The following is a 26,246-nucleotide window of genomic DNA, read 5'->3' on the forward strand; positions in this document are numbered from 1 at the left end:
TGGTGGCCATTAGTTTACATGACTATTTAAATTTAAAATTTATTTAATTAAAATTAAATAAACTTCAAAGTTTAGTTCCTCAGCTGCACTAGCTACATATCAGGTACTCAAAAGTCACATGTAGCTATTGGGTATCATATTGGGCAGTGCAGATATAGAATATTGCATTGTTGCAGAAAGTTTTCTTGGACAGTGTTTTGCCAAACTCACAAGAGGAAATGCAGCCCTTGTCTTCATTGACATTTTGCTCCGTTAATATATTTTTTTATTATATCAGAGTGCAGATGAACAGTGTTTCACCCCAGATCATTCCTTCTTCTGCCTCATTTTACTGTCCCACTTGTCTTTTGGGGATTTATGAAGCATCCTGTTTACATCATTGCTAATGCAGAGTGCTACCTCTCTTTTATCACTCTTACATAACTACCAATTTATAGATTTTCTATGGTAACTAGCAGAGAACACCTTGCTATGTCTTACTGTTCAATGTGAAAATAAACTCCTGCCATGTTTCATTACATCTCTGCCCTGGGTTGCTTGGGGTTCTGTGGGTATCTAAAGATACATTTTATATCCTGCTATTTAACTACTTATAACATCAGCTCATGAAAATAAGTTTGCCTTTTTAAAATGAACCTTTTGCAACCAAGGATGGTACCAAAAAGCCTTCCTGATAATCTCTTTCAGGAGCCTTGCTTGCTTTTAGCTCTCATGGTAGGCTGCTATGACTTTGTCACAGCTGTTCAGTCTCATTCATGTTTTGGGTTAGCGGCTTGACTTTTCCTTTCACTTCTCTGGCTGCACGTGCAGATTTGGGGATCCACTTCCATTCTCCACACCAGCATTTGTCTGAGATGATTCTCAGCCTTTTGTCTGAGATGCTGGCTTTGGGCTTTTTTCTACAACGTCCCCCAGAAACAGTTTTCCTTCATGCTTTATAGCAGTTTTCCATCCCCTAGAAATTGATCCATTTGAGCAGCTGCTCAGGAAAAATTTTTATAGCAATAACATTATTTGTATTTTCTTTTTTATCCTCACCTCCCTACTGCACCACCATAGATGGTGTGCTTATTAATGCTACAATTCAGAATTTCTTTGTACTTGAAATGTGGATGTACTTTGGAGAACTGTAATGGGAATATCACACTCTAGACAATCTGAGTGGAGTGGACAGGAACTTTGCCGCTCTGGGTGTGAGCTGGATTGCCAACTCGGTGCCACGTTCTGGCAGTCTGCCAAAGGCAATTCACTGGGCTCTCTGATACGATTTTCTTCTTGACTTGCAATGCCTGACAGCCTTCTGCAAAGATAACACGTTTCAGTGACAGCTTTCGGCTCGGTATCACCAGTGACAGGTTTTAGATGTGTGGAGGGTTCACTCGGTGCACGTTGATTCATGACCTTGGTCCCCCAGAAGCTGATTATCAGTCTCTGTCACTGCTAACTCCCTAGCATGATCCACAACTTGTTGCATATTTGAGTTTATGCGCCTGATTTTAGAGTACAGCCTTCCCCATACAAATGCATCTGTCTCTGGGATTTCAGAAGAAGCACAGCTTTCTGAGAAGTGGAAATAAATCCTCGTTACTTTTCAAACTGTACGTAGAACTATAAAATTCATGCATAAGAGATAGGCCAATATCTCATAAATACTCTTAAGATGATGCTGTAGGAGGGTTTTTTAAGAAGTGACAACCAAATACATGCCATCTAAAACAAGAGCATGGAATTGATTTTTATTCTCTTGGGAAATTTTTGACCTGTGGTGGCTTGTAAATTTCTGGGCAGAAATCAACCTGTGGTAGTCTTTTTTTTTTTCTTTTAAACACAAACTTAGGAACTTTTTTCACTTGTATAACTAGGTTGTCTCTGTAGATCTTAAAATGCCAAATGAGTTCATAAATTTTCCAATTTCTTGAAGCAATGAAAATTCAGTTGCATTTCTGGATCATATAAATTCAGTTGACCAGTACATAGACAATGCACAGTGCTTGTGTGGCTTACATAAAGGTGGGAGAGAGAATTTCCACAGGTAGTGGTATAGAAAAACAAGCAGGATACATCTAATTTTGAAGCATCTCCTATCATTTTACTATTATTTTGTAAGATGTTACCATTAAGGAATACTGGGTAAAGGCTCTCTTTGTATTCTTTCTTTCAACTGCATGTGAATCTACAGTTATCACATGAATGAAAAGTTTAAATCAAAACACATATCATAAGCCACAAGATCTTTGTTGCATCTGTTCATTTTATAACTGTCTTGCAGACATAGATGAAGAAAAATCGTTTTCTTAACTCATAATTTTTAAGCAACATATATTTTTCTTTTCTCCTACTTCTTTTCTTGAGCCTTGTATTTCAGAACATAAATTCAGGAGGGAGTATTTGTTTTTTTCCAATGGAAATTTACAGGTCACTTGTCTGCAAAATAGACTCTGTCTTCTGGATATTAAAATATGAAGATAGAAAGTTAATATTTAAAATGGCCTATTACATAGAGACAGTAACTTTCCCATAAAACAGCTTTAATGCTCACATCTATCTTAACCCCCCTGAGAGTGCTATAAATTCAATCTGGCACAATCAATAGAGCGACTTGGTGGTAACCTAGCCCACTTCTCAAAAGTTGTCTGAAATATCTTTACAAGACAGATAGTGTCTCTGGTTTTCTGTCGTCGTCGTTTTTTTCTGGAGGAGCTATCACTGTCTGTTGTGCCAGTTCTCATTTGATTTCATCCGAAGTTATTTCCCTTTCTTTGATTTTTATAGGAAGAAAAGATAACGAGCATTTCAAGATAATCTTGCTGTTCCTATCATTAGCTTCCAGCTAAACGATCGGAATTTTAGAGTAGACTGAGCTTCTGTTGCACATGTGGAAGCCATGATCTCCTATGAATTTTAACTGTTTGGAGAGCTTTTGGTTTTTTTTTTTTCCCCCACATTACTTTTTCTCACATCCCACACCAAGGACAAATAGAAATGTGTCTGCCATAATGCATATTACATCCACTTTCCCATTTTGTATCGGTTTACTGTATTTTTCTCTTTGCCTACATTCTTCCCTATATAACTGCATTTATCATAGTGTCAGGCACAGATGGAGTCAAGAAATAGTTGTTAAATTAATAAGAGAAAGTGGATTGCGGGGGACATCGATGTAGAAATGTAGGCCAGGAGCAATTTCATATTATATTGCTGAGCCATTTCCCTGAGAGTATGAGCTAAGCATGGTGTCAGGGGAGCGTGTGGCTCTGCCAACTCTGCTCATACCCAGGGTAAGATTCCCCCAGGGAAAGCCACCTGCACCCACCCACTCCCCTGCCAGGGTAAGGCTTCCCCAAGGCCAGTCAAGTGTCCATCTTTGAAAGATGCTCTGTGCTCTGTCCTTCATTGAAGCTCACAGTCTATGCCATCTGCTGCCCCTGCGACCCCTGAAGAGCCCCCATTCTGTTCCAGGGCTGGTGGAGAAACAGATGCGAGTCTTACCCAGAGTTAGCACCCAGCTGCCATTTGGGGCTCCTTAAGGGGGTCCATGGTGATCTTCAAGATAGGTGATTCCTTCCCAAGTTCATGGACTTTACCACTTAGCCTCCATTTAAGATGTGATTCCGTGGTAGTAGCATGGCTGCCCAAGTGAAACATGCATGTGATAGCCTTTAGCCATCATGACCTTGGGAAGGAAGGTTCTAGGAAATCTGTGTATATATTTGTCTGTCTTCATATCTTTTTTACTTTCTGTGCTTTGTATTCCATGTGCCTGATGGTCTAGATGTGTCTTTCTCTATATGTCTCTGTGAGGTTTCACTTTTTTTCCTGTTTCTTTCTCTCCCCCCTTTCCATTTGTGTCTCCTCCTTGAATTTGTTCTCTTTGGGTCATGATTCTTTTTCTGCCATTTTGTGTGCTATCACACCCGGCTTCTCGCATCGGCACTCTTTACCTACCTTCTGCTGGTGTTCCTTCCTTATAGCTGGCTGTAGTAGAGAACTGAAGTTTGAAAAAGTGTTTTTATTTATTGTGTGCATTTATTTGAGTGTTGATAGTGATTACCTGATCATTTTCTCCTTTCAGTGAAATCTCCTGTCTCTGATAATGTTGAATGGGGAGGGCCTAGACAAATGAAAGACAAGATAATTCCCCAAGTATACTTAGTTTTGGAATTTCCAGACTTGCTTAATAGCAAACCATGACTTTTGTTTTTATTCCCTACCTCTCTTCTTAATGGTTCTTAATAGGTGACTAGGATAAGGGTTATCATTCCTGGGTCAAGGGTTCTTTTTAGCTCTGATTTCAGCTGTGTCACTAAGGAATTGGTCATTTCCCTTACAAAGAGGCTTTCTGATTAAAATTAAATAGACAGAGAAGTGGATGTGGCTCAGGCTAGGTGCTGAGCTCCCGCCTACCACATGGGAGGTCTATGGTTCGATTCCCGGTGCCTCCTAAAAGAAGATAGCAAGCTGGCATGATGGTCAGGCATGGCAGGATGACACAACAAGCTGACACAACGAGAGGCACAAGAAGAAAAACATAGTGAGAGACCCAACAAAGAAGGGAGCAGAGGTTCCCGGTGCCCCCTAAAGGAAAAGGGAGCTATACAGTGAGCTGATGTGATGGGCAGGTGCAGCAAGCTGACACAACAAGATGACACAACAAGAGACACAAGAAGGGAAAAAAAAAACATAATCAGAGACACAACAAAGCAGGGAATGGAGGTGGCTCAAGCGGTTAGGTGCTTCCCTCCCACATCAGAGGTCCTGGGTTCAGTTCCTGGTGCCTCCTGAAAACACAGCACACCACAAATGCAAACAACAAGGGGGTGGGGAGAAATAAATAAACAAATAAAATCTGGAAAAGAAAATGAAATAGACAAATGTTTCGAAAAATCATTTACATTGGGCTTGCCCAAGCCTGACTTAGTAATAACCTGGAGCATCTCTAGGTAGTTCAAGATTGGCCAAAAAAGAAACTTTAATTTAAAAAACAACACGACAAACTCTCTTCTTTTGGGGCATCCTAAGTATGTTTTGGCTCTTTACTTTTTAATTTTTCCTATTTCAAATATCCAGGTTCTTGGGCTCACTCATCCTATTATATTACTGTTCAATCTTACCTGAACCCTAGAATTCACGTTTGAGCTCTTTTACTGGGTCTTCCCTTTGTAGACACACTGCAAGCCCTCTTTCCTCTCTATTAAGCTCCATTTCCCTTCTATTATCCCCACTGCCCCAACCCCTGCGTTGAGGTGGTTGGAACTAGTTTTTGGATGGACAGAAGCCTAATTTACCAATTACCCTGAACTGTGAAGGTTATTTTTGAAGCCCCCTTTTTAGGGCGCAGCACTTTCTGATAGACTGCTATTTGTCACATGTCATTGGGTTAAAAAACCACCTACTCCTGAGACCTATCTAATCCCTCAACTTGACGTTCCTTGGATATCTGAGGTTCTTTCAATTTGGAATGTCCAGTGTCTCTTTATTGGATTACTGCAGTAACTTCCTCACTTTTGTCTTTGTTGGCTAGGATTACCTTCCTCCACGCAATAGCCAGAATCATCTTCTCAGTTCTATAAGTTGATCACGTACACTTCTTCCTCTTTCTTTTTTGTTCTCTCTCTCAAACATATCAAGAACTTCCCCTTTGTCTTGGGATAAAGAGACCACGCACTGTCCCTGCCTCATTTTCTTGCCTTATCTCACATCCTGCTCTCTGGATGTCAGTCACATGGCCTCCTGCTAGCTCCCTCCTGTGACCACAGGACCCTTGCATGACCTTCTGCTCCCTATATGTGCTCTGTCCACCAGTACTTCCCTAAGGTTACCTCAGCTCAGGTGACTCCCGTTAGCCCTTGAACCCCTTCCCCTTCTCTCCTCGAGTTGGATGCTCATGTAGTATTACTTGTCCCACTTGCTGTTTTCCTCCAGTTTAGGGGTCTGTATTAGGACTTGACTTGCTCACTAACTGTAAACTCAGTGTAGGCACAACTTGTGTCTCATTTAGCTTACTTTCCTTCCTCAGTCATTACTCAGTAAATGTTTGTGGAATATTTGAAAACAGAAATGCCAGGGCCACAGAAAATTTAGCGAAAGGTTAGAACTTGGGCCTAGGTATGCTAACTTCCAAAACCAGATGCTTCCCTTTTTACCAAGGGCCCCGAATTGTCACTGATGGATTCCAGTACTGTGGGCGGTATCTGGGTTTCACCATTGAAATTCAGGAAGGTTGCCTTTTCCCAGCAGGTATTTTTAAAACCAGGAAAATTGGTATACCACTTGTTTTCCTATGTCCGTTTTTCTTTGACTTTTGGCACCTGCTCCTCTTTACTGCAATTTGGTGTGAACATTTGATTGAGCTGAGCATTATATAGACATGTTGAGTTCAATTTGTAAACAGTTGGTGCACATCCTGCAAAGAATGCCAAGGATCAGTCACCTGAAAGCTAACTCTTACTCATGGTGTGAGTGAACTCCTCACTTCTCCCTGCCCGTGGGCACAGCCTTAAGGTGCTTTGCAATTTAGGGAGTCCCAGACACAGGCTGAATCTGGTGAAAGCCATGGGTCCTCTCCCTGCAAGCACGACCCTCTTAAGCTACATTTACAGAGTGCCTCCTTTACGCTGTAGGGTCATGTGTGAGTCGCTGTTCTGAGCATCTGTCGTATGTCAGGCCCTTTCATCCTCATAAATCTGTAATTAGCTGTTTTTTAGTCCAGTGTTACAGAAAAGGAGCTGAGGCGTAGACAAACCAACTTTTCCACAACTGGAAAGTGGCAGATCTGGGATTTACACTCTTGGGCACACTGGCTTCAGAGTGCAGCTCTTAAGCTCCAACTGCGCACCCATGCTTGGAATTTTACATCTTACATCAGGCGGGCACGGGTCCCAGAGCCCGTGGGTGGCTACTGCAATGTGCTCTTGGCCCTTTATTAAGAAACCCTGAATTAGAAGCCCCTGGCTCCTTCCACCCTCTCCATCATTCTGCTTTGGTTTCAAAGGCAGTTTCTAGACCAGTGGGGCTAGCTCTCAAAGCCCACTCACACTTAGATTTCCTGCCTCCCCTCCTAGCCAAGTGTTTGCGAAACAAGTTGTTTGCTTGGCACCATCCTAATTTTCACCTTATCCAGATTCAACTGTGACTGCTATTTCTTTTAATTTTAAATTGAATTTCATTATTTGTGGGTTAAGTTATAGTATTACCTACTTCTTTTTTTTCAGTTGACTCAATTTATATTAATTAAATGAATTGATTTTAAAAGAAAACTTCTGGGGAACGGATGTAGCTTAAGTGGTTGAGCACCTGCTTCGATCCTGGGTTCGATCCCTGGTACCTCCTAAAAACAAAACAAAATGGAAAAAATAACTTTCATTGGAGAGTGGATGTAGCTCAGTGGTTGAGGACCTACTTCCCATGTACACAGTCCTGGGTTCAATTTCTGTAACCTAGTACCTCCATTAAAAAAAACTTTCTATCAATACCATAAATGGAAAAAAGCAGTGCTATTAAGACAGATAGACTTACTGTAAAAATATATGTATATTCTTTGAAAATAAATTAGTTATCAAAGTTACTGCCTTCCAGCTTAATATGTACTCTTTGCTCAGTGGGGACAAGAATGGGTATCAGGGGGAGTATAGAAGGTGTATTAGCACTGCATGGAGCTTTTCTTTTCCTTAATGTGATCAAAAGGGTTGAAATATTCAAGAAAAGGAAATATGTTTCTGACTCTGGGTTAGTGAACATAAGGCTTTTCCCTGGCACTTGTATTTGAGCCGTGCCTGTCCTTGCTATTGTCCTACCTTGGGACACTTTTTCTGTTGTGAGAAAGACATTATTTCTTTAGTGGACAGTCGTACCTGTGTGGTTGCCCTTTTGTGCTGCACATGCGCTGCATCCCAGAAATGAATCTGACAATGAACAACCACTGTTCTTTTTGGGTTTTTTGCACCATGCTAAATGCTTGCTGTGTGTGATTTCATCAAGCATCATAAAAGTCTCATGAGGTAGGTGCTGTTTTTATCCCCTTTGGCACAGTGGTGGAAACTGAGGCACAAGGAAGTCGGGTAACTTGCCCACAGTCCCCCTGCCGTTAAGTGACAGAATGAGATTCCATTCCAGGCCTGTCCATCTCCTGGGCTTATACTCTGAAGACATTTCTGCATTCTGCTGTAAGCGCCTTTGGAATGTTCTCTTTTGAAACAGAGCAGTGTTATCTGTGATCATCAGAAAATTGTTTCTGGAGAGCTGGGGAAGTTCTCTCTTTCCTGTGTTATATGTAAACAAAAATATAAGCGGTTCTCGGAAGGGAAGTACGTGCCTGTAGCATGCTGTGTGCTCTAGTGAGAAATATTGTAAAATGAAAAATGAGATTAATGTTTCAGATTGTACAGTTTCCTAATTATGCTTTTAATTATTCATATAAAACAAGTAAAATGACCCCTGACAGAGACATAAATGATTTAAGTAAAATCAAATATTTATAAGATGCTGCTGAGTCCCTGGGTGTGTTGTAACAGACGCACTCAAAATTCTTTGCCTTCTTCCTTCTGATGCAAGATGTTATGTATAGAATTTATAATAGGCTGAGGGTAATCAACAGTATCTAAGACAACACTGAGCTGAATCCTAGGTATTTGTGCATTGAAACTAAAGGTATATTTTATTGTTGGTATATTTTATCTTCTAAAATAGGGGTTGCCTCCCAGCCTGTTGTTGCATTTTTTAATGGTTGGGGAGAAAAATTAAAAAGAATAATATTTTGCAAGCTGTTGAAAGTATATTAAGTTAAAATGTTAGTGTTCCCAAATAAACTCGTTAGCACCAACTTCACCCATGAACTTACAAGCTATCATGGCTGCTTCTGTGTTACCGAGGGAGGGTTGCAACTTCCTAGTGGCAACACAGACCGTACTCTCCACAAAACCCAAACTGTCTACTGTCTGGCCTTTCTGGGAAAAGTTTGCCACCCCATGCTCTAATATAGGCACAGCACACAGTGAAGGGGGAGCAGTGTCCTAACGTGGTTTATTGGCACAAGAAACCCTTGCTTTTACTTCATTTCAGTCCTCAATTCACTGTCCTACTAATTGGAAGTTCACTATATGTGTTTTAGAAGTTGAAGAAAAGGTGCCTTTTGAATGCATTAAAAAGAGATTTATATGAGCAGGGTTCCTCAACGTGCATTTAATGCTTCCTTTATGTGGAGAAGTGCTGAAACTAATAGCACTGTTTTAGGAACGGGTCATTAGTCTAGCCCCCTATCTTTTATGGAGCCCTAATTTTCATTTCCCTCTAACACTCTTTAAGTGGGATCTCTTTAGGAAGAAGAGGCAATAAGGGTATGTGAGAGCTTTCCCATGGCTTATTCAGGCGTGGCTTTTGATCATAAAACATTTGTTATATTGGTTGGCATCTTACAGTTACTTAGCAGTCAATGAATATTTTTTGAATGAATGAATGAATGAACAAATGAACCAAGCAAGCAAGCCACTGTAGAGAACAAAAAGGAAGGAATGCCGCACTTATAAAATTAAATCTGCTTTTGGCGGATTTGAATGTTACACTGCTTTAGTGAAACTAATTTTCCTTCTGCTGGTATAAATCGAAGTTTTTTTCCTTGATTTTATCTTTCCCTTGTTTCATAGAAATAGGGAAATTTTTTTTTTTTTTAATTTAGTGTTAGAATTAGGATTCAGAATGCTCTGCCTTTTTGGATGGGCAAAAGGAAATTTTCTTTTGCTTAGAATTGAAAGAAACGGCAAAGTGCACCTAGTTATCTGCCTGTATTGAAGGGACTTAGTGGGTTCACTCCATGCTGCACTGCCCTGGGCCCTGTTATCAAATACAAAGAATGGCAACCCTCAATTCCAGCTTTCTCTTGACTATCGTTGCCTTAATAATGGAAGAACCCTCCAAATTTGACTTCCTGATATCTTGCCTAAGTTTTTCTGAGCAAAGAACCATGCCTCTCACATCTAGCTTATTTTATATATATATATATATGTATGTATGTATGTATATATGTATGTATGTATGTATTTCCTATCTCATTCTAGACTTTGAATCTTGGGGTAACCCTCAGAATCCTTGCTTTAAAAAATACAAAACTCACTCTCCAGATAGTTTTGATTATCCAGTTTTAGGGTAAACTGATTCAGAGTGTCTTATTCTGTCATTGCCTCTGTTTTCCATCTGTTAAATGGATATGATTTTCTGAAAAGATTCCCTGGGAATTGTCATGATTTGGAGCTAGCTGGCAATGGAGAGCATTCTGCAGCTAGAACGTGCTAATTTATGTAGAATGGTGGTTTTGACTTGTTTTGTAACAGGTACGGAAGGAAATAATTCACATCATCATAATGAACTTTATTAGATGCAATCAAAGAAATCCTTAGAGTTTGGTTTTTGACACTCACTTTGTTTTCCCCCTTCCCTTCCATTTTATGCAGTTGCCATCCTTCTGAAAGATGACTACTTTGTTAGCGGGGCTGGCCTGCCTGGCAGATTCAAAGCTGAGAAGGTAGAATTTCACTGGGGCCACAGCAACGGCTCTGCCGGTTCTGAACACAGCATCAACGGCAGGAGGTTTCCTGTTGAGGTAAGAGAAACTCAAGATCTCAACCCCCAGTCACTTTGCAAATCAAACTTCCTGCGGAACCTACCTTTGCTTCTCTAGAGATCTTTACAGCATGGCAGGTGGATAACCATCCTCAGATTTCTCATCTTTGTTCAACCGGAGAAATCCAGTCACATGTACCAGGGTTCAGGCAGATTCACCTCAAGTCAGTGCTTTTCGGTCACTGGTTTCTTTTGACATGACTTCCATTTGCTGTCCATTTCCGAAGCCCTGCTTTCTGAAGGTGACATTTCTTACGAAATTCGGGTTACTCACTTTTCACCCCACAGAAAAAAGAAAAGTTACTTGACGTAAGAAGAGGAGTCTCCAGTCGTTCTCTCGGTAGGGAATGTGTTGTGAGGTGTTTTGTTCCTGCCGGCTAGGAAGAGGTTGTGGCCATTGGTGGTACGAGTTGCCATTCAGTGTGCCGGGGTCGGTGGTGACACTTCTATTTTCCCTGTGTCAGTGCCGGGTGTAAAGGGATGGAGGGCGCTGATGTGCAGCTTCTTGGAGCGGGGGTGAGGAAGGGAACAAGCCCCAAACTCCTTGTTAATGCTGAGTGGGGACAGCGTATCCCTTTCGCTGCTGATTTTACTTTCCCCTTTAATCATGAGCAGTGTGTGAATACTTTTTTCTTGTGACAAGCAGGAGGTTCTTCCTTGTGTCAGTCTTAATGCTGTGGTATAACTGACGGGGTGCTGAGTGTTGGGCTCAAAGATGGTGTGACTGAGCATTTATCTCACTGTCAGTATCTTTTAATCAGAGGAGCCCAGAGGCCAAGGAATGTTTTCACTCTTAGTCTTTCATGACTTCTGCTAAGACATGGTCTTCTTTGAGGATCTATCTGATGAATGCTTTGCATCCCCTTCATGGAGAAAAGCCATGCATGTGTCAAGGCCCATTGCACATATTATTGATAGGGCTCCGAAACTCCCCACTCCCCAGGCCCGTTTGTGGACCTCCGGGTATCAGGAAGCTTAGGCGATGAGCTCTACCAGAAGATAAAATCAATACTATTTCTTTGCTTACAGTTGCTTATAATGCACATCTATATATTTGTTTCTTATCCACACTTGTCAGAGAAAACAGAGATTACCACTCTGAGGGCATGCTTCGTATTTTTTCTTGTTTAACTGATAAATTCTTAGCTCCCAAGAGCTTTCCGCATTGGAGCCCTCTTTCTGTCATGCTTCCTGTCCTGCTCACTCTTCATGATCTGCCTCATGGAGAAGGCTTCTGCCTGATGGGCTCTTCTCCTCTTTCAAATTGAGTGAATCATTTCTTAGAAGTCTCAGCTTTATTTACACTTGGAACACTTGATTCCTAGAAGCAAATCACCTCACATTTTTACGTTTGGGGGTTCTCTTCTGGTCTTGGTGACCTGTTTCATTGACTTGGTTATTGAAGGGGTAGTTTGTATCTAGCCAGCCTTGCTCTGCAGCCTCTTTATCTTAGAACTGGGTTGCCATTTGTTCAGTTAATGTTGTTCCAGACAAAAGATCTGTCCTTGAAAGTTTGTGAACTTAATCTGGCCGCTACGTTGTAAAAGATCTCTGCAGCTTGGAAATGGGAATGTGAACCTCATTCCTAATGCCAAGCTGGGCTTGTCTCCTCCTTACACTTGACTCTGAAATGATGAATAGAAAAGACGTATATTCTTCTGGAAACCAACAACTTTAAATGAATATTTCTGTTTCCCCTTGCTCTGTCAGAGTTACTGAATTCAGAAACTAATTAGAAATGTCCACTGCAATGCCCAGACTTATTGTTTGACCAAGTTGTTTGCTTTTTTTTTTTTTTTTTCTTCTCATAAGTAATGTCAGATGGTAAGGCTGTCTATATTAAGTGAGTTCTTCATCAAAGCCCATCTGGTTCATAGCTTGCTTTTTAAAAATGTGATAAACATGTTAAATTACTTAGTGGGTATATTTGGAGGAACTTGACTTTCAGAGATTAATGGTAGCTTGATCAAATTTGACTTTAAAATATGCACAGGAAAGTTACTCACTTTTGTCCATAAATATGTCTGTAATATTTTATGTTAAATTGCTTTATTTGAGTTCTTTATTAAACAGCAGCTCTCTTTCAGATTCTTTAAATGTTTGAACATCTCAGACTTGGTTTCTTTCTATCCCTATAACTAAATTATTTTCTAAGAAACTGAAATTAAATGAAAGTAGGCACAATTTAATTGTCACATGTTAGGATATTGTCTGTCTTATGTGCATTTTGTGTGAGGGTCATTGTCAAGGATTGCACTGAGATTGGTACAAGAAAACAGTGGTTCTGAACAAGGGCCGTTTGCAATGTCTGGAGACGTATTTGGTTATCATAACTGATGGCAGTGCTGTGCTACCGGCACCTAGTGTGTAGTGTGTAGGAGCTGCTAAACATCTTACTGTGCTCAGGGCAGTTCCCACAACAAAGCGTTTCCTGAGCCCAGATGTCAGGAGTGTCCTGGTTGTGGTAACCTGGAATAGAGAGAGCAGGGTGTTTAGTGGAAAACAGCCTTCCTTCACTTGAGTAGTGTAGTTTTAAATACACTGTCTCTATGAGACAGCCATGTTTGCTGAGATAGAAGAGATGAATTGGAGCTTGCTGAGGGAATAGAGATATTCAAAGGCCCTGGGGAAGTGATACTTGGTAAGTTTAAGAATAAAGCCAGGGAAGCGGATGTGGCTCAAGCAATAGGCTTCCGTCTACCACATAGGAGGTCCAGGGTTTGATACCCAGGGCTTCCTGGTGAAGGGAAGCTGGCCCGCACAGCGAGCTGGCCCACGTGGAGTGCTGCCCTGCACAGGAGTGCTACCCTGTGCAGGAGTGCTGGTCAACTCGGAGAGCTAACACAGCAAGATGACACAACAAAAAGAGACACAGAGGAGAGGCAATAAGAGACTTAGCAAAAAAAACAGGGAGGTGAAATGGTGCAAGAAAATGATCACCTCTCTCCCACTCCGGATGTCCCAGGATTAGTTCCTGGAGCCACCTAATGAGAATACAAGCAGACACAGAAGAACACACAGTGGATGGACACAGAGAGCGGACAGTGGAGGGAGAGGGAGAAAGAAAGAGAGAGAGAGACAGGGAGGGAGGAAAGGAAGGAAGGAGGAAGAGAGAGAGATTGAGGGAGAGAGGAAGGGGGGGAGGGGGAGGGGAAGAAAGAAATCTTTCTTTTAAAAACAGAATAAAGCAAGACCAGTGAGGAATTGTGGTAAGCAGGGTAATGAACCCTCCCCAAAATGTCCACACTCTAATCCCTGAAAACTATGATTATCTTACTTTACATGGCAAAATGACTTTGCAGATACAGTTCAGTATCCCTACAGTTAAAGGGCTCAGAACATCCCAGTAGTTGCAATAATGATGTCAAAGTGTCCCATTCCAGTTCTTTCTTAGCTATTTGGCATTGCTACCTGTCTAATCATCTTTGCCTATGACAGTTTATGCCCCATACTACCTTTGCTCCCTTTTCAACACACATTCCTTTTTCTTTGGTTAATAACTGAAATAAAGCTTCATATAATCTAATAGGGATTGAATCACGCGGTGTTTTCCACTAATAACTGAAGGTGGAGTTAACATAAAGGGAAACCTCCAGATAAAACCTCCAAGAGCTCCATTAAAGTAGAGGTTCATTGCGTACTTGTTGTCTGAGGTAATTAAAATCTTGTTTATTACAATAAGAGATTGCAGGAGTTGTTGATTCAGACTTATTGGTGCTTTATGAGTTGAAGTCTTCAATAAGCTTTAAATGATCCAAATTGATTGTGTGTGCCCTTTCCAGTGAAACTCACAGCTGGTTCGTTTCAGCTCTGTTTAGAGCATCTTAGCAAGTGAATAGACGCAAAGACATTTTTCCTAATACATACCATTTACGCTTTGCCATATGGTGTAGGTCTACAGTCCCTTATCTGAACTCCTTGGGACCAGATGTTTTGGCATTCAGAATCTTTTAGAAATGTATTATGGTGTATATGCCGTGTATTTTATGGAAAACATTCACAGGGCCTGAGAGTCTTGGACTGTACTCCTTAAATACATTGATATTTCTGCTGCAAGCAGCAGAATATCCATACTACGTGAGAACAATCGGTCCTCTAAATAGCTTCACATCTCTTCTTAGCAGGTCTTACTTCCAAATTAGTTTTGGCACCAAAATTCTAAACAGCTATGACAAAAGTACCTTTCATCTTGGAAGTTTTGGAGAGTTCATAATTGCAGATTTATGGATCCATATTTTTAAAACAGGGTCCATAGTGTGGCACCAGTGGTCTTTGTCCCAAAGCTTAGTTAGAACTGTGGCTGGGCTTTGTTCTTCTGGAGAACTCCTTGTGTCCAGATGCTACCCCCTTTTCTCCTCCTTGTTTCTTCTTTGTTATGGTAATGTAGAGCATTTAGGTCAAAGTTAAGGTTTGTCCAGGGGGCAAGAAATTGCTAGGTTTAGGTTGATAATGGTCTAAGATTGAGTTGGGGCCTGAAGTTGTCTTGAGTATCTAGGGCTTCAGGTAGAGTATCTTGACCTTGTCTGCGCAGATCGTGCCTTCCTGTCTGAAGCCAGACTAGTGATCTGCCTTTGATATCGTGAAATGTTATCCATTTATTTATTTTTTATTTTTAAGGAGGTACTGGGGATTGAACCTGGTACCTTGCACATGGGAGGTCAGCACTCAACCACTGAGCTACATATTGTGAAATGGATCTTGCTTCTTCCCTGGCGTGCTTATGTTACATCCTGGCTGTACCATTGTCTTGCAGTACGTGATGGTTTAGGAGACCTGCGTCTGCCTTCTGCTCCCAGGTGTGCACACACCTGACACATAGGTGTGTGCCCCACCCGTGTCACCCTCTCCACACGGATGCAAACATGGCACGCTACTAAAACTGGGGTGGGGGAGATGGATGTGGCTCAAGCTATTGAACTCCCACCTACAAACGGGAGGTCCGTGGTTCCGTTCCTGATGCCTCCTAAAGAAGACAGCGAGCTGGCGCGCCGGGCAGGTGCGGCAATCTGATGCAGCAAGGGACACAAGAAGAAAAACATAATGAGAGACACAGGAAAACATGGAGCAGAAGTTCTCAGTGCCTCCTAAAGAAAGCCAGCGAGATGATGAGCTGCTGCAACAGACAGGCATGGCAAGCTGATGCAACAAGAGACACAAGAAGTAAAAGCAGGGAAACGGACTTGGCCCAGTGGTTAGGGCGTCCGTCTACCACATGGGAGGTCCACGGTTCAAACCCCGGGCCTCCTTGACCCGTGTGGAGCTGGCCCACGCGCAGTGCTGATGCGCGCAAGGAGTGCCGTGCCACGCAGGGGTGTCCCCCGCGTAGGGGCGCCCCACGCGCAAGGAGTGCACCCATGAGGAGAGCCGCCCAGCGCAAAGGAGGGAGCAGCCTGCCCAGGAATGGCGCCGCCCACACTTCCCATGCCGCTGATGACAACAGAAGCAGACAAAGAAAGAAGACGCAGCAAAAAGATACAGAAAACAGACAACCGGGGGAGGGGAGGGGAATTAAATAAATAAAAATAAACCTTTAAAAAAAAAGAAGTAAAAGCATAATGAGAGTCACAACAAAGCAGGGAGCAGAGATGCCTCAAGCAGTTTGGCACCGCCCTGGTGCCTCCTAAAGAAATGAGGAAAATGAACAGACACAGCAAATGCAAACAATGGGGGGAAGGTGTGTGGAAAAATAAATAAAAAATAATAAATCTTAAGAAACCAAACTGGTGTGCACCGACCCACCTGAAGATTGGGTTCCACCCACCTTGATCCCTGGCTGTGGAGGCATGATACGCTAAAACCCGAACTAAATGTTGGGTTAGGCTGGAATGCTCTGCTTTTTATGTATACTTCCTTCCCCTGGAAATAAATTTAGACATGTGCAATGCTCCCTTGAAGATTCATGCTATATTCATGATACCAGCAAGAATCATTGGTATGGCAGAGGCTTTGAACATGACTGCACTGAAGAAATTTGTTTACCTTGGTTTAACTCTGCATTTTCCTGAACTTATGTGACCATCATCCTTCTCCTTTCTTTTTTCTTTTAACAGTAATATTCTTTTGAAAATGCAGATTTATAACTTATCCTCTCCTCCTCTAACCCATGTTCCTTGTAAGAAATGGGACCTCACTCAGATAAATAATTTCAGATGATTTGGCATTTTATTTATCTTGAAAATTATAAAGACATCTCGGCTTGTTCAAAAATGACTAAGTGTGTTTATGAACATGTGACTATATTGCTTTGTCATTAGAAGGAGTTTTCATTAGAGAACGAGACATTTCCTATTGAAAGTATCTTTTGCAACGTAACACTTTTTCTACTCTCCTGCCTTGTACTTTAAATTCTTGGAATTGTAACAGGTTCTCTGAAAAGTTGCTTTGTTACCAGAGAGCCATTTGTCGGTGGAGCTCAAGGTGTAGTGCCCTGTTTTCTTTGTCCTGTCCCCTGATGGAACAGTAAATGTGTTAAATAAATTGTTTCTTGGTTATCTGGTATTTGCTATTCTGTGGTGTAGCCAATCGTGCTTCGTTCTATAGTGACTTCCATAAAATGGCAAGGGAATTGGTTGAAATTTAATTAATTACTTTATTGAAATAAAGATTCCATTTCAGAGCAGAATGTTTCGTCCTTTACTGGTGAAATATTTAATTTCCATCTGGCTGATCTTTTTATGTGCATGTCCTGTGTTAATTAAGAGGAACATTTGAGGATGCCTTGGTACTTAGAGTGTGCTCAGTGGAGAAGGTAACGCCTGGCTGTGCAAAGCTGGAGAGCAGGCTCTGTAAGGGGAAAGCAGCCTTGGTCCCTGGTGTGGTAAACCTGCGTGATGTCTGCAGTCCTCGTCTCACAGTCATCCTTAGATGTGAACTTGGCTTAGGGCTGTTTGGTAGTGTGTCGCTGACATGTGGCATGCCAATAGCTGATTGAACCGTACTGAGAATTATAGTCATGGAGATGATGACACTCTGCAAAGAAAACTCAGTTAAATTGGAGATACTCTCAGTTCAGACGCTTGAATACCCTGGGGCCCTCAGATAGCCAAAGCGAGAGCCAGGGTGGCAGCAGCAGCCGAGTAGCAGTGATGATGGCAGTGGAGGAGGTGGGAGGGCGGTGAGGGTGCTGGTGGGTGCAGGTCCTTTGAGAGTTGCGGTGGCGATGATGGTGTTGGGGATAATACTGTAGCCACCAGTGAACAAGCACTGCCTGTGGCAGGAACTTTCTATGCCTTAACTCAGTTCAGCCTCACACCCCCTTATGAGAGAGGTGTTCTTCCCATCCCCACCCTAAAGACAGGACAGCCGAGCTTCTAAGAAGCTAAGTGATTTGGCTGAGATGTACTGTTAATTATCTGGAGTCTGTGCCTTGCTGTCTCTGAAATCTTAACCCTAACTTTTTATATGGTGATTTCATTGTGTTTTTTGTCATTACTTTAGGTTGTTTTTAGGATTCTGATGCAATAAAAATAATTTGTTAGACTCTTAATTGCTATTTATAATAAAACAGAAAGAAATAAAAAAACCTCAAATGCTCAGAGATGGCTGAATAACTAGTAAAATATACTGAGAGAAGAAGGGAAGGAAACGAAGTGTTCACTGCTCTACCTAGAGATGTCTGTGGGAAACTCTACTCAATTTATTAGAACTGACCACTTTAGTCTATTTATAATCACTTAGAGCAACACTATCAATAGAAAACATATTGCGAGCCACACATGTAATTTTTAATTTTTGGTAGCCACATTAAAAAAGGTAAACGTGAACATGTGAAATTGATTTTAATAACTTATATTTACCCTATATTTTAAAAAGTTTATTTCCATATGTAATCAATATGGCAATTATTACTGAAGTATTTTACATTTTTTTTATTGCACAGTGGCTTTGAAATCTTGCGTGTGTTTTACCCTTAGAGCACCTCTTTATTTGGTCTGACCACATTTCAAGTGCTCAAGAGTCACATGTAGCTTGTGGCTGCCATACAGAACCAGGCAGACGTAGAAGTTACAAGCAACAATCATGAAATTTAGATGATAAACTATCCCAAGAACTACCAGAAATCTTTAGGAGGAATTTGTGTGTCAAATTTGTGTTCATTTTTACTTCTTCCTTTCAATGAAAATGTTGATACAGGACAAGCCGTAGTTCAGTTTTGTATTAGGGTCCAACTTCCTTGTTGAAATACCTCGAGGTGGTACAGGTTTTCTTTATATCTTAGTTTAGGTGTTTTTTTCCCCTTTTTCTTTTGACAACATTTGTTTACAGAGCTTTGAACACTATTCTTCTCAGAATCCACTTCCAAGCTCAGGAACTCAAATAAAGCTGTCTGGGAGACTTCTCTGGCACTGAAGGTAGAGATCTCAGGTGGGCGTCACAGGCGAATTGTAAGTTCAGGTCAGGAGGATTTATGGGCATTTGCTCAGGGCTCCCCATCCCCTTTTTTGTGTGTGCTGTCAGAACTTGAGAAGGAAGTTTTCAAGCCTTATTAAATCCAAAGCCTTTAGCAAGTTTCTTAGTGCCGCTGTCACTCAGAGGACGGTCAGAAAGATTTAAAGAAGCAGAAAGAAGTCAGGATTGAAAGAAAGCCTATTTCCTGTCTTCCTTTTCAATATGCGGCAGAGAATTTCCTAGAACCCCCGTTCATGGAATGCGGAGAAAATGCCTGAAGCTTCCCTAGCTGGATCTCCTTGGCCTGGTGCTGTGTTACATAGAGAAATTGCTCTGGGTACATTTACTGTGATACGCAGACCAACCAGGCAAATTCGCCCAAATCCTATTATATTTAAAATAAAAATTGAGTCTCTAGAGTGTGTGAGGATGTCTTAAAAGATAGGGCTTTAAACCCCAGGTTAATATGTGGTAGATGTTTGGGTTAATAGTAAAATAACTTCTAAATCCCAGCTCATACCCCCCAGAGCTCCAATTGCTGAATCTCCCTGTTCAAACTTAGAGCACTTGGTTTACAAGTTCAGTATTTCTGTGAGTCTCCTTAGTTCGTGCCTCGTGTCCACCCTTCTCTAATCAAGGAAGGCCTGGAGTGGAAGAACCCCTTGCCGTGTGGTCCCTGCTGTTTCTCAGCCTGCCTCTGTGCTTCTGACTTTGAATCTCCATCTGTCTCTTTCTTTGTCACTCTCTGTCTCACTCATTATTGGGGTAAGTGTGGGCTGAAATACCATAATCATACATAGGCAGCACGCTTGCAAAAATATGCTCTCGGTTGGCGTGTTTTCTGCCTTTTTGTTAGTCGGTCTAGACACTCTGCATAAAACATGTTCTGTGGTCAGCTATATTTGGGACATATTGCTTAATGTGTCTTCCTTTTCTAGCTTGTTAATGGGCTAACATCATAAAATTCTTGAGAAATATTCCAGTACAGAACCCATCTGATTTTCATTTAACTTGAAATCTCCCAGACTCAGTTGACAGTATAGCTGTTTTCATTTGTATGTGTATTTTGTCTTATGAGACAAGAGATGAGGAGCGCATGCTAGGGAAAATCCTGCCCCTTTTCGATGATGATTTAGAGTAGGTCTAAAACCTTCCTTATACTCTACTCTTCTCTACTTTCTCAATTATTGACAGGGTTTGTGCTTTCCGTTGATTGACAGTGCCTTCCCTGTCTAAGCCTCCAGAGACTTATACTTCAGCAGGTGCTAAGGCCCTGAGGCGCACGCAGCCTGCCATGCCTGGTGGAGGCACGGCCAGGAGGCCAGCGCTGCTGCAGCAGAGCAAGCCAGGAGCAGTGACAGCCAGCGCAGTCAGCAGGTCGTGGAGGTCCCAAGCACCTGAGGTCTTGTGGACTTGGGAAGCTTTGCAGTTTTGACACCAGGGGAGATCAGAAGCCATTGGGATGCTGTCATCAGGGGAGTGACACCATCTGCTGTGTTTTAGAAGGCTCCCTCTATGGCACAGGGAACCCGTGTAGACACTCAGAGCCGACGCAGAGAATGATTGTCATATTTCAGGGGAGAGGCGATGGTGGCTTCAGCCAGGAGTGGGCACAGCCAGAAGAGGTGGAATTCTGATTTCATTTTGAGGGAAGAACATGCTGATCCAGGGGGAGGGAAGTCATGAGATTGTGTCAGGTGATAAAGTGTGTATTTCTTCTTTAATAAATTTTTTTGAAGAGGGAAGATCACGGATGACCTACTAGTCTGTCACATTTTAGTGCATTTCATTTAAAACTTCTAAAAAATATTTTTCCCTTTAAATTTTCGATTATGCAATATTGAAATTTTAATAAGAATCAAATGCCAATTTTTGATTATGTAATATAGGTTATATATTAAGAAAAGTGTTACATAGCTAAGTGATTAAACATCATAACAATAAGACAAACCACCCTCCTTATAGAATTTGCATGAATAGAGTGCTTAGAGTGGAACCGGCATGTTCTAAGAACTTGTTCAATATTAGCCGTTCTTACTGTGCCAACAGTCCTCTCATTACATTAAGCAGCAGACTCTCAGTCCCTCTCCTTTCTCCTTTTCCCCGGTTTCTGCCCTGCTTCAAATCATCATCACCTCTAACTTCAGTCCTCATTGTAGATTTTTCTGTTTTTTTTTAAACTGATTCTTTTTTTGGAGGTATTGGGCCTTGAACCCAGGACTTTGTATGTGGAAAGCAGGTGCTCAACCGCTGAGCTCCATACACCGTCCCATTGTAGATTTTTAAAAGATCTCTCTTGACCCTCTTCATCTGCTCTTTATTCAGTACCCAAAGATTTCTTTTAAATTCTTGAATTGCATTACATTTTTCCTTTGCTTAAAATCTCCCAGTGGTTTCCTATCATGTTAAATCAAAGACCAAAGATCTTGGTCCTCCAAGGCCCTCCTTGGTCTGGCTCCTGCCTAACCCTCTCTCCACCCTGTTTGCACTGGCTGATTCCTCATTTCCTCGTGGTTCCCTCTGACTCATTCCTTTCCCAGTCCTACCCATTAGAACATCACCTGCTCTCTCGTCCAAGCTCAGTCATTTTCCTTTGTGTACCCAGGTTCCTTTTCTTCGAGGCTCCTATTACTATTGTAAATTATTTATTGATTTGTTTACTTGCTTAGTAAGCCCCTTTCCCATCTAACCCATATCATGCGGTGGATGCATGCTTCCTGAAGAGTGGGATTTTGTCTGTCTTCTCTGTTCTCTTTCAACTGCTGATGAATACAGTCCCACGATAGGGAGAGCAGTAATATGTTCTAGGAAACACTCTGCTATTAGTTGTATCCTCCTCATGTTGGCGCATTAGTTTAGTGGGTAAGAAACTTTGATTCCCGAGAATGAAAACGTTTAATTCATTCATAAATAGGACTTTTAAAAAGCAAACTCTTCTCCCCAAACTACGTGTTGTAGTAAAGATGTGAAAGACCAGATAAATTAGTTGCTCCCAAATAAACACATTCGTCCTGTTCCCTTATGCTGTGAGGCTGAGGGTTAGTCCTACAGCTCAGAGAATGGATCTTAAGGGTGCAGCTCTTATATTAACAACCATTACATCTACATATCAAGACAGATTGTTCCAATTAGTCAACGAGGTCCAGGATTTTGAGAGCTGTTAATATGTACATGAGCAATTACTGTAGCAGAGTTTAAAAGACTTGCCCTTGGGAATTTTAGATTGAGATTATCAATTTCATTCATGAGCTGTGCTGGAAGCCTTGAAATGCACTGCGTGCTGCCGTTCTCTACAGGTTCATTCACTAAAAGTTTCTCCAGTGCCCTTTCACAAAGGGTTACGGGGTTATCACTTTCCTCTCTTCCCATGTCCACACAACTCACCCTTACCCATTCCAGGCCAATGCCATCCTCTGTATTTATGGAAAATTGGGCATTGTGCTCAGCATTTGGGAATTTCATAGTGAACAAGACAGACAAACCCCTTGACCTCGTGGAACCTGAGATTACAGCAGGGTGAATCTTAACCAAAATTTACATTAAAATCAAGCGGGCATTTTTTATTTTTCAAAACGAGATTCGAGTCATTTTCATTAATTCCCTTATGACTGGTGAATGAAAGCACAACATTCTATTGACTATGTTTTTCCATATTCTGTTAAAATACTCTGTGTCCTTAACCGTGAGCACCATCATGCCTCTCCTCTGTGCTCAGGTTGTAACTATTTCCTTTACAAAGTTTACCAGAATCCCATAACAAAGCAGCAGCTACATCTGGAGTCAAATAATGGGTGATCTTTAGACCCGGGGGCTGTTCCCAGGTTCAAAATTCATATGTTAAAAAAAAATAAGAAAGAAAAAGCTGGACATAGCAGGTAAGCTCTGATGGGACAAAACATGGACAGGCCTTGCTTGGTGAGATGCTTTCCAGAGAAGAAGGAGGGCCCAGAAGTGATGTGAATGAGGATATGGACTGGGGATAGAAGCCTTAGATCTAGAAGGCAAACTGGCTTTATGACTGACAGTAAATGAGCCCGCTTCATCTAGAGAGAGGATTGCAGTGGTCAGTGGTCTGTGGGAAGAGAAGGGCATTTTTGAAGGGATTTTCATAGAAGCAACCAACTTAGTCTTGGGGCCCCGGAGTGGAACCAGGACTAGTATAAAAACAGACTCCTCAAGAAGTAGTTTGCAGAGCTGGCACAGCACCCCGCTGGCAGAGGTCTTAGCAGGGCCTTGCCTATTTCATATCATTCAGGAGAGAGATTTTTCCAAATCAAATTCCCATGTAACTCAAGTGGTAGAGCACCTGCTTCCCATGTACAAGGTCCTGGGCTTAATCCCTGGTAACCTCCTTGAAAAAAAAAGGACTTCCTGATTGAAATCTTGACAGAGCCTGCAGTTGTCTTGCTTGAAAGTTAAGAAGCTTAGGTTTCAGCCTAGAGAGTCTGAGTTCAGGAGCCATTTTCTTTTGATCACAGAGTCATTGCTGTGATCGTTTTGATCCATGTCCTTCCAGTCTTTGGAGGGAGCTGAGGGGAGATATAAAAATAGCACCACAATGTGTATGTTCATAGCTTGCTTTATCGCTTATCATATTGTGAATATTTTCCATATTTTAAAATATTCTCCAAAAAATGAATTCTAGTTCCTTACTTGAACCTTAGTGCATTTTACAGGTTTTCTACAATTAATACAGTTTAATTTAACATCAGAAAAAAGGTAATAGAACAATGAGTCTAACTTAATGTTACTTCTCAGGCTATTGTTTTCTAAATAGGATAAAATTAAAAGGTTGCATATAAAAGCATAAAACATAATTTTCTCAATGCAAATAGTTTCATGGTACTTTGGACTACCAAAATAACATATGTATTCTTTGTAAAATAATTTTTAAAAATGTGTGAGTTAGTAAGAAATTCAGAATTATCTCTAATATTGCCTCCCAGGAATAATTAACATCAACATTTTTTCTTGCAAATGCATAATACTCTTTAGAAATGCCAATAGACTATAGGTAGTTTTATAAGCTTAATTCCATTTTCTAGAAGAGGAAAGTCTTCCAGTGTCAATAAGTAGCTATTTACATCATAATACTTAAATGTTATAGAGCTCAGGCTCTGGAGCCCAATATTGCTGGGTTCAAATCTCATCACTGCCACTTATTGATGGTGTGACTTTGGGCATCTATTAAACCTAGTCTTTTCTGTAAAGTGATATTTAATATTAATATCTACTAATGAAGGTTGTTATGGGAATTAAAAGTGTAATATTTATGAAGCACCCACTTCAGTGTCACATGAGATTATCGATACATTTTTGCTTCTCTTCATAATGTAGATGTGATGTAATTTATTTTAGTAATGCCTTGTTGATGGACATTTTGGTTCTCTCCCATTTTTCCCTGTTACAAACATCACAGCTATGTGGATCATTTATCTGGATAGACTCAGGTTTCTTCTGTGACATGAAGGTGAAAGGTAGGAGTCTAAAATGCTTGTTGGGAATACAGGCCAACATGAGTCAGATCTGGCATTTTCAAACGAAGCTGGAAATATTTGTTTACAAAATCAGAAAGTCTGTGTTTGTATGAAAATGACACCCTTTTTGTGAAATACACTGTCTCGGTTTTTCTGTAGCCTAGTGTGTTATCCAAGATGTTTAATCCCAAAGCTAAAGTAATCTGTGTTACTGCTCTCTGTGTAGCTTTACCTTCTTGAACTGAGAATGTTTTAGATGCTATACTAAAAGTTAATTAGTTTGATATTAGATGGTGTGACTTTACACATAATTTCTAAAAAGTATCGGTAGTAATATAATTATTTAAACATAATTACTTTTCCCCACCAGAAAGGCCTCCTATATGACAATAATAAACCTCCTGAAATTGTGTGTGAAGTTTTGTATGTATTAAGTGCCTTCTTTTGGGGCTAGTGCATCATTAAGATTCTGATATTGTTTTCTGGGAAAAAAGTGAAGAGTCTAGAGATAGAGGAAAAGACTTTTGTCTGTAGAACTAATTTGTCTTTTATGTTCTAATGTGTCACTCACATACTATTTCATTCATAACTTTGAAACTATACTGGCCTCATGAATTCCCTAGAGTTCTGAAATCTCACTGTGGAGTTTGCCTTAAGTGACTGTTCTTCCAGCATCCTGTGGGCAGGAGCCATTGCTGTATTAGTCATTTCTCTAAGCTCTGGCCCGAGCAGGGTACTTTGTAGGTGACCAATATAAATTTTGACTGAATGAAAGCAGGAATCGGTTGCTCTTATCCCAGTTGATTTAGACATGTGAGGAGTCTTCCAGCCCTGGGCCCCAGGAACTGGTTCACATATCCTCTCTCTCTTTTAGTCAGATCTGGTTCCTTTGCCTGCCCTTGGCCTCCCAGCACCAACATTGATGGGCATTTTGGTTTCATGTCCTGACTGGCAGGTGGGATGTTTGCCATTTTCTGTGGTTTTAGAGAGGGTGGAAAGTTCAGCAGGTCTTCCTAACAGGTTTTGTTCAATTTAAGTAGATTATGGTGTGACCAATAGAGGTGGGGATCAAAACTGGCAGGGAGCTGGGATTTGAATAGGACTTTCAATTTACTTGACGTGTTTAATGTTCTTATGAATGGGGACAGAATCCTGGTTTGTGGTGATAGGTGCAAAGATTGGCTCCAGGATTGATAGAGTCTTGGGTGGATTAGTAAATCGATTTGCTAAGACCTGGAGTGATATACCTTTTGGGTCTGAAATTCCCCTAGCAACAGCTTAAGATAACAAACTTAGTGGTACTTACGTTTCAGAGTTATTTTGTACATGTGCTATGTATGGTTTTTCTTTGGAAATAGAGCTGTTATTTTACTTAATAAAAAAGGATCATGGGTTTCTTTTTTATTGTTCTTCAACCTTTTTATTGCATATTTATTGAAATAATATTATAAATAAATTTAAACCAAAACAAACTCATTACTTAGGAAAATACTTGACTAATTACATTTAACCTCAAAAGGCTGCAGTGAAACTTTACTCCTGCATGTGTCATCATTAAATTACCTGTTCTAAATAGTTTAATAAAAGAGAGAAAACCAATACCAATGCATATTATCTGTTCAGTAAAACTGAACAGATATATGCTATATTTATGTTAAATTTACATACAACCTTGAATAACCTGAAATACAAATATGTTTATGAGCCAATATTGTGTTTCTTATCCCATCTTACTGATAAAAATAGCAGGAAATCAAAACATGCCCTTGG

General features: G+C 41.0%; 1 protein-coding gene across 4 annotated transcripts in view; it reads left to right on the forward strand.

The window, feature by feature from the left end:
• PTPRG (protein tyrosine phosphatase receptor type G) overlaps positions 1–26,246 on the forward strand; it is a 698,663-nt gene that overhangs the window by 398,738 nt on the left and 273,679 nt on the right. For all 4 annotated transcript variants that reach the window (XM_058288185.2, XM_058288182.1, XM_058288184.2 and 1 more), the window contains exon 4: positions 10,443–10,591. In XM_058288185.2, the coding sequence (XP_058144168.1) occupies positions 10,443–10,591 (149 nt within the window). The remainder of the gene's footprint in view (positions 1–10,442; positions 10,592–26,246) is intronic.

Source organism: Dasypus novemcinctus, chromosome 26 (assembly GCF_030445035.2).
Source record: "Dasypus novemcinctus isolate mDasNov1 chromosome 26, mDasNov1.1.hap2, whole genome shotgun sequence".
In the NCBI taxonomy this organism is placed as follows: Eukaryota; Metazoa; Chordata; class Mammalia; order Cingulata; family Dasypodidae; genus Dasypus; species Dasypus novemcinctus.